The sequence below is a fragment of the Ictidomys tridecemlineatus genome, chromosome 1, assembly GCF_052094955.1.
Source record: "Ictidomys tridecemlineatus isolate mIctTri1 chromosome 1, mIctTri1.hap1, whole genome shotgun sequence".
NCBI lineage: Eukaryota > Metazoa > Chordata > Mammalia > Rodentia > Sciuridae > Ictidomys > Ictidomys tridecemlineatus.
This window is the reverse complement of record NC_135477.1, coordinates 18,047,924-18,066,236: the sequence shown is the minus strand read 5'-3', so window position 1 is coordinate 18,066,236 and position 18,313 is coordinate 18,047,924. Positions and strand designations below refer to the sequence as shown.

The following is an 18,313-nucleotide window of genomic DNA, read 5'->3' as shown; positions in this document are numbered from 1 at the left end:
TGAACTGTGATCTGATCTTCATGAATATAAAAAATTGATAATATAATTTTACTTGTCAGAGGAGGAAGAAAAAGGTGAGGGAAGGAAGGGAAGAGAGAGAGAGGAGGAGAATGTCACAGAGACCCCAGGTAGAATGGCAGAAATGAAGAGGAGCAGGCATAGCTTCCTGAGGCTGGATTGAAAGTTCCAGCAGAGCGGAGGAAACATTCCTCTGGGAATTCAATAGTTGCTGGGTCTGAGACTAATCTCCAGAATTTCCCTTTTCGTGGCGATGGGATGATGGCGACATTGCTTCAGCACCCCAGCAAACTCCTTTCTAGGCCGTGGGGCCGCCAGGTGTGCGCTCTGGCTTCCCGGGGAGCGCGACACGCTTTTCTCCGCTGCCCGGGGTTGCGCGTCGGGGTAGTAACGTCTGTGAGTACGACGGCCAGTAAGAAGCCTATGGAAGGCCACTTTCCCTGGTCTTTGTCCGGCTACTAGACGTTTCTGCGGGACCAGGTGCTTCCTCAAGCACACACCGGAGCCCAAGGATATTAAGCTGCACCTGCGGGGTGGCTCCTGGGCCTTTAAAGGCGCACTTTGTCCACGCCTACAGCTGAGCCTTTGGGTGCACAGGTGGACGTGCGCACCAGGGTTCCTGAGCAACTAACAGAAGTTCAGAGGCGGTGATGGTGGACGCACGATGTCTGAGAACGCTCTCCTCGACAACTTTTGTGTTCCCACTGAGATGTGGCCAATAAGTATCAAGTATAGAACGTCTGCTTGATTTTGGTTTTGCGCTTGCGGGATGTTAAAGTGAAGAGAAAAAGAAACGAGGACATCCACGACAGCCACTACGGCTGCTTCGGGGACCCCTGAAATGAGCAGCTGGAATTGCCAATTTGGAGAGCCCCCGGGGTCTGGTCATCTAAGACCCGAGGTTACAGATCCCACCGGCCTGGGAGAGGGTCCGGATATTTATTTTAAGAAGTCCCAGTCCCTCAAATGCGAGTGGCGCTGGCGGGAGTCCAGCCGCGCGGGAAGATGCCAAGCCCAGCTCACCAGCGATGCGCACGGACGCCCCGGGCCTCAGTCCGCTCCGCTTGGCCGGAGGGGTGCCAGGCCTCGCGCGCCGTTCCCAGGGACAACCGGGAGGCCTCGCTGCTCCCGGGAGAAGCGAGAGCGCGGCGGCGGGCCGCTGGCTGGCGTGCGTTTCGCCTTCTCACGCCGTGGGCTGCGCTGCGGAGCACCAGGCTCGGGACCGGAGGGCGCACGGTGGCGGGTGGCGCGCGCCGCGCTCTCTCCCAGATCGCTGAGCCTAGAGTTAGCGGGTTGAGCTTCTCCGGCCACCCCAGCGTCCAGCGGCCCCGGGCCGCCAAGCAGCTCCTGTCGGCCGGGAGACGCCCCCTGTCCCCCGCCCCCGCTTGGCACGGCCGGCTGAGCGGGAGCGGCGGGAGGCGGAGGAGGCGGCGCCGCCGGGACTGCCTCCTCCCCTCCCCTCTCGTCTCCTCCCCGCGCCACCGAAAAGGACAAGGGGACTAGGCACGGGGACCCCGGCCAGAGAGCGCCCGTGCCCTGGGACCGCCCCTCTTTCGCGTTCCCTAGCCGCGAGCCCGGGTGGGTCTCGCCCCGTATGGTGCTGGCAGCACCCATGAGCCAGGACGCGGACCCCAGCGGTCCGGAACAACCGGACAGAGATGCCTGCGTTGTGCCGGGTGCCCAGGCGTCCTCGGCGCCCCCGGGCCCGCGAGGGATGCAGCCGCCGCCTCCGCCGCCTCCCCAAGCCAGCCTACCCCAGATCATCCAAAAGTAAGAGAAGCGAGAAGGGAGCCGGGACGGTTGGTGCGCTTGGGACCCGCCGGGGGGACCTTCTTTGTGGCTTCATCTCGGGTCCCTGCTGAACCTCGCGTGGCCCCCTTGCGTTTGAAGTTTTCTAGCTCACTCTATAGGGTGCCATTCTGGCTGGCTGTGAGGTTGGAGAGAAAGGAGCAAAGTTATTTGGGGGAAATACTTTTGTTTTTCCTGATCCCCTCTCTTTTCGGCGATGTTACTTGACTATTTTGAACTAAAGTAGTTCAAATTGGGGGAAAATGGCCCAGGAACTGTTTTTCATCTTTCTGGTCCTCAGAGGCCTCTGGAATGTATGGGGAGTTGAGTGTGAGTGTGCCCGCGCGTGAGGGTGTGGAAGTGAAATGCTTTTAAGAACGAAAAACCACCCTTAATGGTGGCCTGGAGTCAACCAGTGACTTTGGGGTGGGAAAGGAGACCAGGCTTGTAAACAACTTATTTGGCTTTGCCCCGGAGTGGAGACACTTTTCAAGAAGGGCCTTGAGAAGGGCTCTGGGCCGCAAAACAGTTTTCCATTAATATTACCCTCTTGTGACTCTGTGCGACTTGGGTCGTGAATTTCAATGTCGTCCCAATGCGTGAGTAGGTTGGGATGGTCAGGGGGTTCTGAGAAGCTCTTTCAGCCCATTTGGGAAACGTAAAGTAAAAATGCTGTGTTTTGTTTTCTTCCTTCTGGAGATTTTGACAGTTCCAGGCCTAGAATGCTGGTTTATTTGAAGGATCTTTATTTTCATAAAAGTTTAGTCAGCTAGTGACGATGTCCTCAATACTAGTTTAAGAAGCATAGGAAAGTGAATGGTGAGCGCTTTGGGGAAACTAAGCGAAACTCAATAATTGCAAAAAATACAGCAAAAACCTGTCGCATGGAGCAGAGCATACGGAGCTGCTGTATTGATGCTGGGAATTGCGTAAACTGATTAAAATGTAGCAAGAGATGTAACCAGTGAGGGGTGTAAGGGGAAGCAAATAGCAGTGAAATATTTATGGTCTTGAAAACTGACTTATGTAATAGAGTGAAAATTCAAGTTTGACATCAATAATGCTGGTTTCATATTTCAGGACAAAATGGTTCCCTATCTATTGGCTGGAATATTAAAGCTCCTTTTTATTTTTAAAGCTTTTTGCTTTTAAAACTTGCTATTTTATATAACCTTCAACCACTAACAGTTTCCAACTATTTAAAATGGAAATATTTCATGTTGTTGTTATTTTGCAAATTATTTCAGCTAACACTAAATATGATTGATGGTTTATGTAACTCATTACTTGACATAGCTCTTTAGTCCTTAAGATAAATATAAACCAAGAGAAAAAAAAAGAACTATTAAAAATATAAATTCTACTTACTGAAAACAAATCTACTTTGACCAATTATTAGTTTGGAAACATTCGATGTGCTTCTCACCCAGCCACTGCCTTGTGCCTTGAAATTACAAAGGGAGCTCATGGATATTACTTTGGTATTGTAATTACCCTGGATTTTTCTATCACTTGTTCTTAAGTAGGAGAAAACTAGGAACTTTATATTCACAGAAAAATCTTTGTAGATGGGTGTCTGATTATGAAATGATGCAAGATAGAAAATAAATGCCATTTCGTGGAATTTAACATAGATTTTAATTACTTCCTAAAAAAAATTTCTCCCCCATTTAGAAAGCTTTATCTCTGGACTCTCTTATTTTAAAAGATAGAACTGAGCTTTTCAAAGATGGCCCCCTTTGCTTCCAGTCCAGGATGGAGATCTGAAGGAGCTCCTTAGGGCTCTGTCTTGTTTTGCATTGGTGACAGATTGGTGTTCAAGGCCAGTGAATGTGCCCATGGGATTTGATGTTCGGGGGCTTATGTTTCAGAGTCTTTCTTTATAAGGGTGATTTGGGGCTTGTGCTCCCCTCGGTATCCATTGAAATTCCGCTGGAACCAGGCGCAACACGGCAAATGCTTTGCAGGTCCATCTTTAATGCGCTGAAACTTGAGCAGCTTATTTTGAAACCACGTTTGCATAATTTAATCTGAGCAACCATTTTTATGTAGTTATGAGGTGCCGTTTGCACCAGCCATCTTTGAGAAAATGTAGCGGGGAGACTGTCCTCAGCCGCAAAATGAGTTGTCCGCCTCTGGGTTTAGAGATTTTCATGAGCTAAAGCTTTGGATGAAGTTCTTTTCTAGTGAAACATATATTAAATATTATTAGGAATCACTAGTTTTTTTAGTTATTTCAGTCATTATGTAATGTGTAAGAGGAGAATTTTTATCTCTTTCAAAATGATGGACACATCAATCTTCATGTAGTATATAAAGCGTTTAAGGATTACAAGACTCTTTTTCACTTCTTAAGGTCTGTTATGCTGTTTTTTATTAGTAATGGCTTTCATTTGGGGTGAAGTCAATGACTTTGGTAAAAGCACTGTAATGATCGTAATAAAAAAACGATTCCTGTCCAGGTGCATTGTATTTGGTCTTAAGAGAACTGCCCGAATACCGAACATAAGTAGCTAAACAGTTAGGTACCACGGTGAATAATGAGACTGGTTTGGGTGTTTGTTTTACTAAAGTCAGTCTCAGTGCTTATGAAGATTGCATCTACAGTGAATTTCTGCAAGGTGCTTTTCTAATCAGGAATATTTAGTTTTTTTTTATCATTGCATTCTTAGTTTCAGTTAAGGATTATATGTACCCATTGCATTCCTAGCTTTGGTTGAGGAATAACTGACCCTTAATTAAAATTAGCATACCTGTAAAGCTTATCCACCAGATTATAGACACACATGACTAACATCTTGTACAATTTTTATTTGAAATATGTATACTCCAAATTGCCAGTCTGGAGGTATTATTGTAGATAATGTAAAACCTTTTATTGAGCTGTTTGGGCAACAGGAAATTAGAGCTTAGGAGGAGATTTGGGATGAGTTTAGAAAATTAGAATGGAGGATTTAAAAATTATATATTTTCCATGCTAGCAGAGTAAGATTAAACATTGGTGTTTGTTGGTATTTTATAAGGATATATCTCTTCAAACATTAATGATGTTTTACTTCCAAAATGATTTTACTTGAATTGTGTGCTTTAAAAGCAAACTGAACCCTAATGTGTAGGAAGTCACTTATTAATCTTGAGGAGCACCAGGTATTTACATTTCAGATTGCAGGTTTTAAAATATTTATCGAAATGGAAAGAGAGTCACTCAATTCTGTGTGAAATGTTGAAGTCAGCTGTCAAGACAGGACTACAAAGTGTGCCAGTAATCATGCTGAAAATTAAGCACACACATACCTTTTGTGAAGTGAACCACATAAGTGATTTTCCTAAATTATTTGATTTGCAGGCAATGTATTCCTGATTCATTGATGGCATCAGATTGCATATTTGAGCACAGATGACTTATTTTTTTTTCTTTCCACATCATTTTTTATAAAAATAAAATAAACAATTATAAAAATAGAAAAAGTTTTGGTTTAGCATTTGGTAGATAGTATCACCTGTGTGCTAGTGTTGGTTTTTTTGGAAGACACAAAACCAGCTATGAAATTCTGCATAGTGTTAGATTGTTGCTGTCTGTTTGCAGAGCACTTCCCTGACGCAAAATAGAAAATGCTACAAGTAGCAACTCTGATTTCAGATAATTTTACAGACATCCTGCATTCAGAGGGATTTCCATATAACTACGAGGGGTCATGTCCTCTCACCTTGATGGACATACTGACAGTTACATCCAGAATCAGAGAGAAGGAATAAGAATTTGCTAAAAAGGGATATTACCTCACGCTCATATTTGGTCCTTTTCTGGAAAGAGGATAGAATTTCTAACATCTGTGCCAGTTTCTAACATTAGTTTGAGCCCCCTGCCTCCCCTTTCTAAGGGGGAAATAAGAATACACTTGTAGAAGGAATTTTGAAAATTTTAAACACCATCTTAAACTGCACAAGCATTCTGCAGGGGGAAAACATCTGAGAGGATTAAGTGTTTACTGAAATGGGAGGAGGGAGGGTGGGCTTTTTCTTAGTATTCTGAAAATTTTATTTGCTTCCCTTGAAGGCCTCTTTCATGTATTTTTTTTTTTAAAGAAATTTTGCTGGAGGGTTTGTAGCGATAAGTATTTTTAGATAGTGCATATAGCTTTCCAATTATGAGTTTTTCTCAAATTGCCCAAGAGATCAGTGTTATGAAATGTAGTACATTATTCCCATTAGTCACAGTAAATGTCTCTACATATGGTGCATACAGAGCGGTTCTAACCCCAGTGCTACAGGAGGAAAAAAAGAAAATTTTGATTTCCTCTTTTATTCTTCTGTCAACTTCCTACGCTGCCTCCTTCTAGCAGTTTATCAAATTGATAATTTAAAAAGTCAAAAGTTGTTCCTTGGCATGTGAATTCTGATCTGTTTAAGATTTTTTTTTTTTTTTTTTTGCCTATCCTGATAGTCATCAGGGGGGAAAAGTCCCCAACCAGGATCGGCTCACAGTGAAACGATCCCACATTATCCAGTTTCTCTCTCCCCTTGATTTATTTTTCTTGTGACTGTAGGTTCTTAACTTCAGTTTAAACTAATATTTCTTCCCTGCCCAGACAACCAGGTTTCAAGTAAACAAATGGAGATAGCTTAATTCACAGCTTTGGTAAACAAAAATATACAAAGTCTAACCAAAGGACCGAACTTAAGATGCTCTAAACTAAACATGGAAATTAAGACTGGAAATAAATGAAAAGTTGAAACTCCACTACCTCCAGGATCCCCTGTCTCCTCAAGAGCCCTGTTCCCGGACCAGACAAAGGCTTGACGCAATCTTCCTGTACCACAAAATGCTACTTAATGGGATTTTAATTTCCGGCCACAGTAATGACTTAGTTTGGGATGACCTAATATTCTTTTGTATATTTTAACAGGGATAGTTGCTGTGAAGGTCTGGTTGCATTGTTTTAGAACTGAGTGTTGAAAAGTTTTGCCAAAAGTAAGATGAATTCCAGAATTAAAGCAAGGAGGGTAAATTTGTAGGAAAGAGACCATGGCTCTTCCTTTCCTGGTTAATGAACCTTCCCTGATCCTGGTAATATGTGTTATCCTGCATGCTCATAGCGTTCATATCGATCTTTCCCACCGGTGGGTAGATGGGGGAAATCCTGCTTCTAATTAAGAAGGCACATTTTGAATCAGGAATGTGAGTTTGGTTTTTGACACCACACATGGGCTCAATGGGTGGTCACTGTTTAAAATCCCACCCAACTGAGGAGTTGCACAAAGTTTTAGTCTTTGACAAGTTTGGGGACCAGTCATCACTGCCAGCTGTTTGAGGAGGAGGTGGCAGGGAAAGACCCTGCCTGCCCCCTCCCCCAACTATTTTTGTTCCCGTGTTTCTGCTATGTTGCAACTATCCATCTAATATGCTGAAGTCTTTACAATGGTGGGAGTTACAGTCGAATTAATCGATCCCCCTCTTTCCTACAACTCTTGCTGGATTTTATAAGTCAGTCCCCCGATGGTTTACAAGGCCAGTTTTCCAACTTGCTGACAGCATATCTGTAGGGGAGATGGCACGTATAAACGCTAATGTACTTTATGGGCAAAAAGAGAGCAGCAAGGCAACTTGCATGAGGACGTGTTAATCTGCAGCTCAGTTTGCAGAATAAATCTTCCCATGTGTTCAGAAACAGAAGACTGGGCGTCATGCATGTGTGTAGGGGGGTTATCACCCCATGGAGATGGTTTTCATGCCGCTTTTCCTGACTTTTATATGGGATGTGCTTTAAGGATGCACCAGGGCCATCTGTGGCTGACTGTTTTTTTGCACCTGCTTTCTCTCGGTCACACTCATGACCCGTCAGCTCCTGGTTGTCACTTTTCTCTGTGTTCCAACCTGGAAAACTGCACTAGAGGCTTTTCTGGACACCTTTAATAATTCTCAGTTTTGCAACTTTCCTGTAGGCTCTTTCCCAAAAGGTGTTTTTGAGTTTTGTTAGACTAATCCTTAAACCTGACCTTCAGGGTTGGGAGAATACAAGTTAAAATTATATTTTAAACATGCTTTAATTTCTCTCCCTTTTTTAGGGGGGAGAGTTGGGGGAGGCTTATTATGCATTCATGATTAAACAAAACAATTTAGGATCTGCATGACATTATTGGGTATAAAATGAGTGTCTTTGCTTTAAATTAATTATTCAGTTTCTGGCAAGGAGGGTCAGAGAGGGAAAAAACCCTGGACTGAGAGTGGGTGACCTGGACAAGCCAAATTAACCTTCTTAATCTAGCCTCTCCAGGGGTTGGAAATGATGGATGGTAACCTCTTCCAAAACTCAAATGAGGTGAGTGTTCAGGAGAATTGCTGAATTGCTGCAATGAAGAATGGCTTTCTTTGCATCCCTCCCCATGTGACAGAGAATATGATTCTCTGAAATTTAATTCCAGCCATGGGTGTCGGTACATGTTTGTGACATTGACCACCCATGAAAACAACCGCCACAAGAAGAATTAAATACTTTCTCCAGCATTTGCAAAGAATATTTGGATCGGGGACATGATTTAAAGTCAGAAGAGTAGATGATAATGTCAGTGAAAAGAGGCATTTGAAATGGTTTTCTAATCTTTATAATGGGAGGTATAAAACAATTATTTTGGAGTATTGCTCATTTTGCAATGTTAAAGTAAATCCTTGGGTTTATAAAAACAATACAGTTTTCAATTTAGGAGATAGTTCCAGTGATTTCCATGTATCTGAATTGGATGTATTATGGGCAGGCGGGAATGTACTTGGCAAAGTTATCGACTTTAAAGGCAGAAACATATGTGTACAAGCCACCAAGTGTGATAGGATCCTGGCTGAGCCTGAACTCCAAAAACAGTGGCGTTTGCTGACAAAAGTGGCACTTGCACTTGCCTAAAGTGGCCCTGAAAACTCTTTTCTGTCTTGTAGATATTGTGTGTATCTCAAAGCTGGGCCTCAGGTTTTGTGGTGGGCTCACTGAATCAAGAGACCAAAGGAATGTTTCCAGAGCTTCTGAAGGATGGGGGTGTCCTGGCCAGAGCTGTGTGCTCCCCAGCTCCAGGGAATAGAGAAAAGTTATTTGACATTAAGATATTTTTTAAACCTTGCCTGAGAAGGGAGACTAGTTGTGTGATTAAATCTTGACATACAGACTTTCAGTAATGTTCATAAATGAGGATATAAATATGGAAGGATATTTATGGCAACATTGTCTAGAAGAGCAAAAAATTGGAAACCACCTAAATATTTCTCAGTTGGGAAAATAAACGGTGTCTGTACAATATCATGTACCAGTTAGCCACGAGAATGATGTTAACTTTTATTGATATGAAGAGAGGTCCATATACTATCGTTAACTAAAAACAATTACACACAGAACGTATTCAAGGATCTTGTGTTCGTTTTTTAAAAAATGTGTATGAGTGTATGTGTCATCACTTTCAAGCTTGGAAAAGTAGCTATAGAACAAATATAAAAATGTGGACCATGGTTCCAAACTCTGGGTGGTGCAATGTAGTGGTTTGTCTTATTTTCTTCCATATATATATATTGTTTTTTCATTGCATGTTATTGCAATCAGAAAAAAAAATACTTCTATGTTTAAAAACAAAACAGAGTAAACATTTCACTTTGGTACCGCACTGTCTTCAACATAGTGCCAACCTTTAGCATCTTGGAAGGCCTCTGAGAGCTGTTTTAGCCCACCCTCCAGGTTTCTAAGTAAGGCAAATGAACATCAGAGAGGCCAGTTGAACTGTTTAGAGTCACACAGTGTTGAGGCTGAGATGAGAATCCCCAGCTTCTCATCTGTTATGTTTTCTGCTAGGCTCTCCTTTGTCTGCCTGGAAATGGAGGAGAGAGAAGTGAAGGCCATTTGTCAGTTAATCATTTATCTTCAGACTCTCATCTGCTCATGCGCCCTGCATGACTGAGAAGAGCACCCTTGGGTGTGTCATGTCCTCCCTGTGCTGAGCTCCTGCCCCCACATGGCAGGATCCGGGGTCTCTTCAGGGCATCTCATGCTCTGTCTTCCTGCCAAACAGAAGCTGAGCATCCCATTTTCTCCTTGGCTCATCGTGGTTCAAGGTTACTTTATTCTGGGCCTTAATAGGGAAAAACCCAAGATCTGCTTTCCTTTCATACACAGAAGCATCCTCTCGACACCCTTGAAACTATGGTGGAAATATGAACCTTTTAAAGTATAACAACATAGCTAATACTTACATTATAAGGGAGTAAAACACATTTACTTCTCAGTCCTGAGCCAGCAACAGGAATGCCTGTTACTGTGTCTGTCACCTGCCCATTGCTCACTCTGCTTTGAATGGGTTTCCACCAAGGGTGTAATTTTGACTGTATTATACCTTCCTTTTAGAGAGCGATGCTTGCGTTCTTGTTTGCTCTTGGGCATTCTCTCTCCTACTTCTTCCCCTGAACTATTTGAAAGTAAGTTACATAATGATGTTATTATATCGGAGGAAACTAGTCTCATTTAAATTTTAGCTAACAAATGCTAGATTTTTAACTTTTTCTGAATTTTCAGAACAATGTCTGTCTTGACAGGAGTCTCACCCCCCATTCAGCTCCTCAGGGCCTTTATTCCAGGAATCTCTTTCTTTTACCTATCAGATGCATCCACCTCTTTGTGAAGGTGCCAGAGATGCCAGCCAGTTGTCCCACAGCATGCACAGTGACCTGGAGTCTGTTGTTTCCTTATCCAGGTTCAGGGTGGCGCTTTGGCAGTGATGCACCACGGGTGATGTACATCTGAGTGTGATCCCTGGTTAACAGGGTAATCCCCTGCTCTCTCCATTGTAAATCACATTTTCTCTGTGATTGTAAGTGGTCTGTGGGGTGGTAGGTACTCTGAGGCCTGTGGATATTCTGTTTCCCAACAAACTTTCTAGTGTTTTTTTTTTTTCCTTTTAATTGGACCAAATTGAAAAAAAGAAAGCACTTCCAATGTAACATGTGGAACTAGAAAGATGGATAAATATCACCTTAGAATAGACGAATTTGGATTTATAGTTTAAATTGAACAGCCTTGCAAATATGTTTGCATTCTACCCGCCTGTAGATATTAGCTTGAGTCTCTAGATTTTTCCATTTCTGACTTGAAGGGGTTCAACTGATGGGCCAGCCACTTGCCACTTAACTCCTGTAGGAAGCTGCAGTGCTGTTTTAATGTCCGTACAGGGTGACTATAAATCCCTTTTAATGGCAGGAAGTGGTGCGAGTGTATTTTTTACTAGCTCATGAGATTTTGGGGGCATCTTCTTGAAGCAGTGTTGGGTTTCCTTGTAGAACTCTTTTATCTTCCTTTTCAAGAGCATTATATGAAACTGACTTTAAAAATGACTGATGACCTGCCCCTGGCGGCCTCAACCAGCGAGTCCGGGAGCCGGTCGGTGAGTAGCAGTTTATTCATGCTTTTTAGATTTAAGTTACACATCTATTTTTGCCTGTTCCCGTTTGGTATTCTTATTTTCATACACAAAATGTGTACGGATTGGGAAAGTGGTGTGGAGTGGCAAAAGGAATCAGGAGCAGGCTCCGGCTGCTCTGTACTCTAGATTCAGCTTTGCCTCTACCAACTGGGAGCCTCAGTGTTCTTATCTGCAAAAGGGAACCATAGTAAATAGCAACTAACCTTTTGCTGAGTGCTTCCTGTGTGCCAGCTCCCATTCTAAGCACTCTACGTGTGTTTAATCTAACTTGGCGATTTAATCTAACAATAATCTATGAAGTACTGTTATTCTCCCCATTTTACAGATGAGGAAACGAAGCCCCCAACTTTACAAGGACTCAGAAAAGCTAAGAAAATATTATTTATTAAACAACTGGTGGAGCTGGGCTAGGAATGGAGATTTTTATGTAAATTCATTTCTATGTAAATATCTTTCCTTAAGAGAATTTATAGAAAATCTATCATGAAGAAAAGACAGGAAAAAATAGTTAAAATAAATTTGAAGTAGGTCAAGTTTAATTTGAGACAAACTAAGCAATCCAATGAAAAAAATTTTTTTTCCTTTTTTCTTCTTTTTAGCTTTAAGTGTGCCTTTCTGTTTAAAGTAAAATCCATATCCCAATTTAAATTCCATGAGCAAATCCTGACTCTGGCATTTGATTCACGGTCTTACTTTGCTTGTTATGCATGTTAGGCCAGACCTGAATTTGACGCTCACAGAGAGTATATAAACACTTATAATCCTCTCAGCATGTGCTAAGATAATAACAGATATGATAGTTTGATTTGCAAAGTGAGCATCTGCCAAGTTCTGCCAGATCATTTTTGAACCAATTCAGAAAACCAGGATTCAGCAATGATTAGAGTGTCTCAGGGCCCTATTAATAGCAAGAGGCATTCCTGGGCTGAAACCTGGCCACCCAGAGCTCTGTCGGTCTCCGCCCCGACAAGCTTCTTGAGCTGCCTTTGCAGACATGGTTACAGGTGCTCTTTTGCTTGAAGAAACCGTGGTATGTAAAAGCCAGACGGAAGAGAATCAATGAATTAGGAAAAGATTGATTGCTTTTGATCTGCAGAAGGGTTTATAGTAAGAGCCAGTGAAACAGTGAGTTCCTCAATGTATTGTAAGTAGCAATTCAAAAATTCTGTTACTCAGAGGCGCAGTGATAATTTATAAAACTCTTAATTTTTTTTCAGTATAACAGAGATATAATTGAAGTACATCAAACCGCACGTCATCAAACAATTAAGACAATAAACATTTTTTACCACCCTCAACGTTTCTTCAGCTCTTTGTCCTTCCCTCTTCTCCTTGATCATTATTTTCTGTCATTACAGATTAGTTTGTATTTTCTGGAATTTTATTAAAAAATGAATAAAAACATATACTTTTTGAGGGGGGAACTGAGATTATTTTCAATCAGCATGATAATTTTGGGGAGGATTTTTTAAAAAAATTGTGATAAAAATACATATAACATTTCTGTGTTAGTTCATTTTCTGTTGCTATAACAAAATACCTAAGACCGGTTACTTCATAAAGAAAAGAGGTTTATTTAGCCAACAGGTCTGGAGGCTGAAAGGCCAAGATCTGGAGGCTGAAAGGCCAAGATCTGGAGGCCTCATTGGTTTGGCTTCTGGTGAGGGCTGCCTTGGCTATGTCACCACAGGGCAGACAAGTGGAAAGGGAAAAACCTGCGTACAGAAGATGGCAAATGTGTGAGGTGACCTCAATTTATAGCAACTTGTTCTTGGGAGAATGGACTAAATTCCTAGGGGAACTATATTAGTCTCTTTTGAGTGCAGCACCCTTAATAACCTAATGACCTTTCACTAAGCCCCATCTCTTAAAGCTCCAGCAGCACAAAAGAGCCACACTACCACACTGAAGACCAAGCTTCTAGCACATGAATCTTAGGAGGACAAACCACATTGGAACTGTAGCAATAACGTCTACCTTTTAGTATTTTGAAGTGTGTAATCTAGTGATGTCAAGTACGTTCACAATGCTAGGCCACCATCACCACACCTAGTTCAGTACATTTTATCACCCCAAAAGGAAGACCCATACTTATTAATCAGTTATTTCCCATCTCTCCCCAGCTCCTGAAACCTAATCTACTTCTGTCTCTGTGAGCTTGCCTATTCTGGGTATTTCAGATAAGTGGGATCACACAACAAGTGGCCTTTTCTGTCTGACATCTTCTGCTCAGCGTCATCCGTACTGTGGTGTGTATCTGTACATGATTCCTCTTTATTGCTGAATAATATTCTGTTGATTGGTAGCAGTTTGTTTATCCATTCACCCGTTAGTAGACATTTGGGTTATTTCCATCTTTGACTATTGTGAATTGTGCTGCTATGAACATTTGTGTATAGTTTTTAAACATCTGTGTTTAGTTCTTTTGTGACTCTATCTTGGAGGGGAGCTTGTGGGTTATAGGTAACTCTGTTTAGTTTATTGAGGAAGCTTCTAACTGCCTTCCAAAGCTCTGTGCCATTTTATATTTTCTCCATCAGTGAATGAAGATTCCATTTTCTCTACATCCCTGCTAACACTTGTTTTATTATTATTATTGCCACCCTAGTGGGCATGAAGTGGTATCTTGTGGTTTTATTTCACTAGTGATTAATGACATTGAGTTTCTTTTCATGTGCTTGTTGTCCATTTGTGTATTTTCTTCAGAGAAATGTTTATTCAAGTCTATCATCCATTTTTAAACTGAGTTGTTTGCATTTTTGTTGTGGAATTGTCAAGAGTTTTTTTTTTATAAATTCTCAATTCCAGCCCCTTACTAGATATATGTCTTGCAAATATTTTTTCCCATTCTGTAAATTTTCTTTTTGCACAATGATTTTGAAGCTACCTGGGTTGTTGCTTACATCAGAAGTCTGGGCCTGCCACGCTATGCCTGTGATTCTGGCTCCTCAGGAGGGTGAGGTGGGTAGAATCGCAAGTTTGAACGCAGCCTGGGCAACTTAGTAAGACCCTAAAAAATAAAAAATAAATAAATAAATAAAAAAGGGCTGAGGCATAGCTCAGTGATAGAACACTTACCTAGCGGGTGTGAAGCCCTGTGTTCCCTCCACAGGGCCTTTTTTTCCCCCTGCCAAATAGTATTCTGTTTATGGATGCAGCACAGTTGCTTATCCATTCTTCTCCTGATGGACATTCAGCTTGTTTCCAGTTTTCCAGGTTGGGCTGTTGCAGATAAAGCTGGTGTGAACATTACTTTGCGAGTCTAGCATGCTGATGTAACCCTTCAAGGGATTTAAAGAGCACACACTTTTTCATCTTAGTCTTCAATCACTCCTTAGGTTAGTTTTTTTTTATTTTTTAAATTTTCTTCCATTGATGTATCTTTCTCCTTGTGTGTGTGTGTGTGTGTGTGTGTGTGTGTGTGTGTGTGTGTACGTACCAGGAATGGAACCCAGGGGCCCTTAACCATAAACCACATCCCCAGCTTATTTTTGTATTTTACTTAGATACAGGGTCTTGCTGGGTTGCTTAGGGCTCTGCTAAGTTGCTGAGGCTGGCTTTAAACTTGTGATCCTCTTGCCTCAGCCTCCCGAGCCACTGGGATTATAGGCCGTGGGCCCCTGCATCCAGCTCTTCCTCCGATGTTTTCATTTGACAAATAAGTATCACTATGAAAATTGGAGCACAAGGTGAATGAGACAACAAAACATAGAACTTCAAGCTCGAAGGGACCTGGAGGCCATCTGCTTCGGCTCTTGTTTTACAGAAGAGGGGACTGGGTATGGGGAGGAGCCCAGGTGGATTGGAGGCCATGTAGCATTGGAGAAGTCCAATGGAGCAGGGTGGTCCTGCGCCTGTGGGGGTGACGCGGAATCTCTGCCCATGCAGCTCTACAGAAGCTGCAGTGCTGGGGGTGACCTGCGCATGTGTGCAGTGCTTTGCATTCACAGGGTGCTTTGTTTCCTCCTAGGTTATCCCTTTTAATCCTCCAGCAACCCTGTGAAGTAGGTAGGGATTAAGTAGCTAGTAGTGGCCCAGGGTCCCTTGGCCAATGACCCGAGAACCCAGGCTCAGGGCCAGGCTTTCCCTCTCCCTCCAACTTGCACTCCCTCCTCCCTTTCTTTGCCCCCTGCCTCCTCCGGCCAGGCCTGGCTCCTGACATTTCTTTCTCTACACCAGGGCAGCCTTCATCTTGTCCTCTGCTTGCTGAAAGCCCGATGGGGCTTCTCATTGCCTGGAGGTCAGGTTTCAGAATGCTTTCCAGAGCCTTCCAGATCTGCCCCTGCGTAGCCCTGCAGTCCTGTCGGGGCTGCCCTCCTGCTTCCTCTGCCTGCCTATGCCATCCTCTCCCTCCTCGACTAGAACATTCTAGTTCATTCTGGTGGGTTCTCCTGAGCCCTTACCCCTTCCAGGAAGCTTTTCTTGACCTGGAGCATGGAGTACCGACCCCATGCTTCCCTCTGTCGGTCTCCCATAAAGACTCTGCAGGCAGGGTCAGTGCAGCCTCCGCCTGCTGAGGTCCCTGGTGCAGCTTGTTGAATACAGGGAGAATAAAGAACTTCACTGCAGCCCGACTCTCCACCTAACTGACCTGGGGATGAGAAAAACTGCATGGGATGGTCTCACAGGTGAGAGTGGTCGTGACCCTGATGCCTGGGTTTCTCCAACTGGGGCTGCCTGTCTGAAAGACCAGATAGACATTTATGTTTGGAAACGCAGCATCCTGGGGTCACAGATTCAGAAGGTCTGAAGCCTGAGCTCCACTGGCCCCGCTGTGTGCCACGGTGAGACATGTAACTCCTGAACCTCCACAGGAGCCCGGAGACAACAGGCTCCTCTTTGATGTGGGGCTTGTTGTCACAACTGGTGACAAAACATAGGAACATGTATTGATAGGAATAAAGTCCTAGAATGGTAAGACCAAAGTAATTGAATGTACTGCAAGCACATTTTGTTTGGGGGAGTTTATTCTCAATTAAGTTTATAAATGGTACTAATTTGGGGATACTAAGGAATTATAAGATAAATGTCTGATAATACAAAGCTAGTCTGCTGGTTTCTGATTGACAAGAGTGTAGTGAATTCTAAGTAAGCATTCACTGATGTAGAATATTGGTCAGAATATTATGTTTCATTGTTTGGACAACTGCCACATTGGAACAATTGCCAGGATTAAAATTGAAAATACAAGGACCAGAACACCTAGTTTAGTAGGGTTGGATTGTATGATGCAAAGGGGAATAGGAAGCAGCATTCTGATTTGATATCAGGTGAGGTTATGAGCAGGATTTTTCCAGGCATCTTGAAAGATCTGGGGAAAATAAATCTTACTTCACTGCTTAGGGTTTAAGTGGAAGTGGTACTAAGAAAAGAAGACCCAGAAACTCTTGAATTATATAGCAAGGGAAGGGTGAAATGGGATTTTTGTTTATGAAAATAGGTTCCTGATGGATTATTAGATCCTATTTCACAGAGAAAAAGAAGATGAACAATAACTAGGACTGAGATAATGAATGTGAGATGAAGTGGAAAGTGAAGAGTTGAGTGATCATCAATACCAGGGGAGCTTTGTCAATAACGCCGCCCCTACCACTTGGTCTTCCTTCTCCCAGGTTAGCATCAAATGTAACCTGACTTTCTGCTCCACGTGGTCATCCCCAGCCAGGATCATGTATGTACAGGCAACTTCCAGGCTGAATTTCTTTCTGTGAGACTTGATCCAAAATAGGAGAAAAAGTAGTTAATAAGCATGTTGGAACTTTCCTTAAACCCTGCTGTATTAAAACTTTCAATGACAAAATCTTCTGCGTCATGGATAAGTCCTAAGCTAGCACTCTGCTTATTTTAAGCAATTTCTAAAAGAACTCAAGGCAGCTACAACACTGATACATTTCTTAGCTTTTTTTTAGTTTGTATTTATTTATTTATTTTTATTTTTAAAAATATTTTTTTTTTAGTTGTCAGTCACCTTTATTTATATGCGATGCTGAGAATCGAACCCAGGGCCTCACACATGCTAGGCGAGCACTCTGCCACTGAGCTATGACCCCAGCCCAAGTTCAGTGTATTTATTTTTGAATAAATAAATTTTATTTATTTTTGATTGAATCCAGTGGTGCTTAACTACTGAGCCACATCCCCAGCCCTTTTTATTTTTTTGCTTTGGTAAGTTGCTTAGGGCCTTGCTAAGTTGTTGAGTCTGGCTTTGAACTTGTTTCAGCCTCCTGAGCCACTGGGGTTAGAAGAAGTGGGTGCCACCACACCCAGCCAAGATAATTCTCTATTATTGCCTTGGTATTTGTGATAATAACAGTTTGATGATGGCATTGATAATCACACGTGGCGGTGGCAGCCTAGAAAAAAGAGTTGCCTGAAAAGTAGTTCATTGCTCATGCAGTCAGACCTACTTGGACCACCTTATTTAAATTGCATCTCAGCCCGTCACTTCCTGGTCAAGTTCCCTTACTGTGCTCTATTTTCTAACTGTTGTGTTCCATCAGATGTATGACTTATGTGTTTTACTTATCTGTTGTGCTTGTCTTGTCTGTTACGTCCCATTTCAGTCTGCCCCCTCCACGTGAGCCTTGCAGTGGCAGGGGACTTTTATTCAGGGATTTACCTGCTAGCACCCAAGAAGAGTTTCTGGCACCCAGATGGGGCTTGGCAAATATCTGTTGAATGATTAAGTGAACCGTTGTTTAAAAATGCCAACTTTAGTGATGCTGAGGTTGTGGCATTTGTTGCTGGTTTCCAAATCAGAAGTTTTGTGATTCTGGAAACTGAAAGTGTCCGCTGTGAGAGGATCGCATCCTCTGCTCCTAGGTGATTCTTGGAAACAGAACTTACCTGGGCATGCCAGATTCAGTGCTTGCACTGCGGCTCCCCTCTGGCTGGACCCACTTTGGTTGAGTTCTGGGCTGTATATTCGGTGGGATATTGATGGCAGAGGAGAATGGGGGGGCTGGCTGCAGTTCCTTGAAATAGTGGCCCCCAAGTTTGGAATGATTGTGTGCTCAGCAATAGGGAACTGGAAATAAATTCTGCTCCATCCTCCCAATAC

The 18,313-nt window shown here is 42.8% G+C and overlaps 1 protein-coding gene across 2 annotated transcripts in view; it reads left to right on the top strand.

Moving 5' to 3' along the window:
• Positions 1-1,500: 1,500 nt before the first annotated feature.
• Positions 1,501-18,313, top strand: part of Rbm20 (RNA binding motif protein 20) — a 180,961-nt gene continuing 164,148 nt past the window's right edge. The window contains exon 1 of one of the 2 annotated variants that reach the window (XM_078050317.1): positions 1,501-1,788. In XM_078050317.1, coding sequence (XP_077906443.1) covers positions 1,613-1,788 — 176 coding nt within the window. In that variant the 5' untranslated portion in view covers positions 1,501-1,612. The remainder of the gene's footprint in view (positions 1,789-18,313) is intronic. The other variant, XM_005320667.3, reaches the window with a different exon arrangement.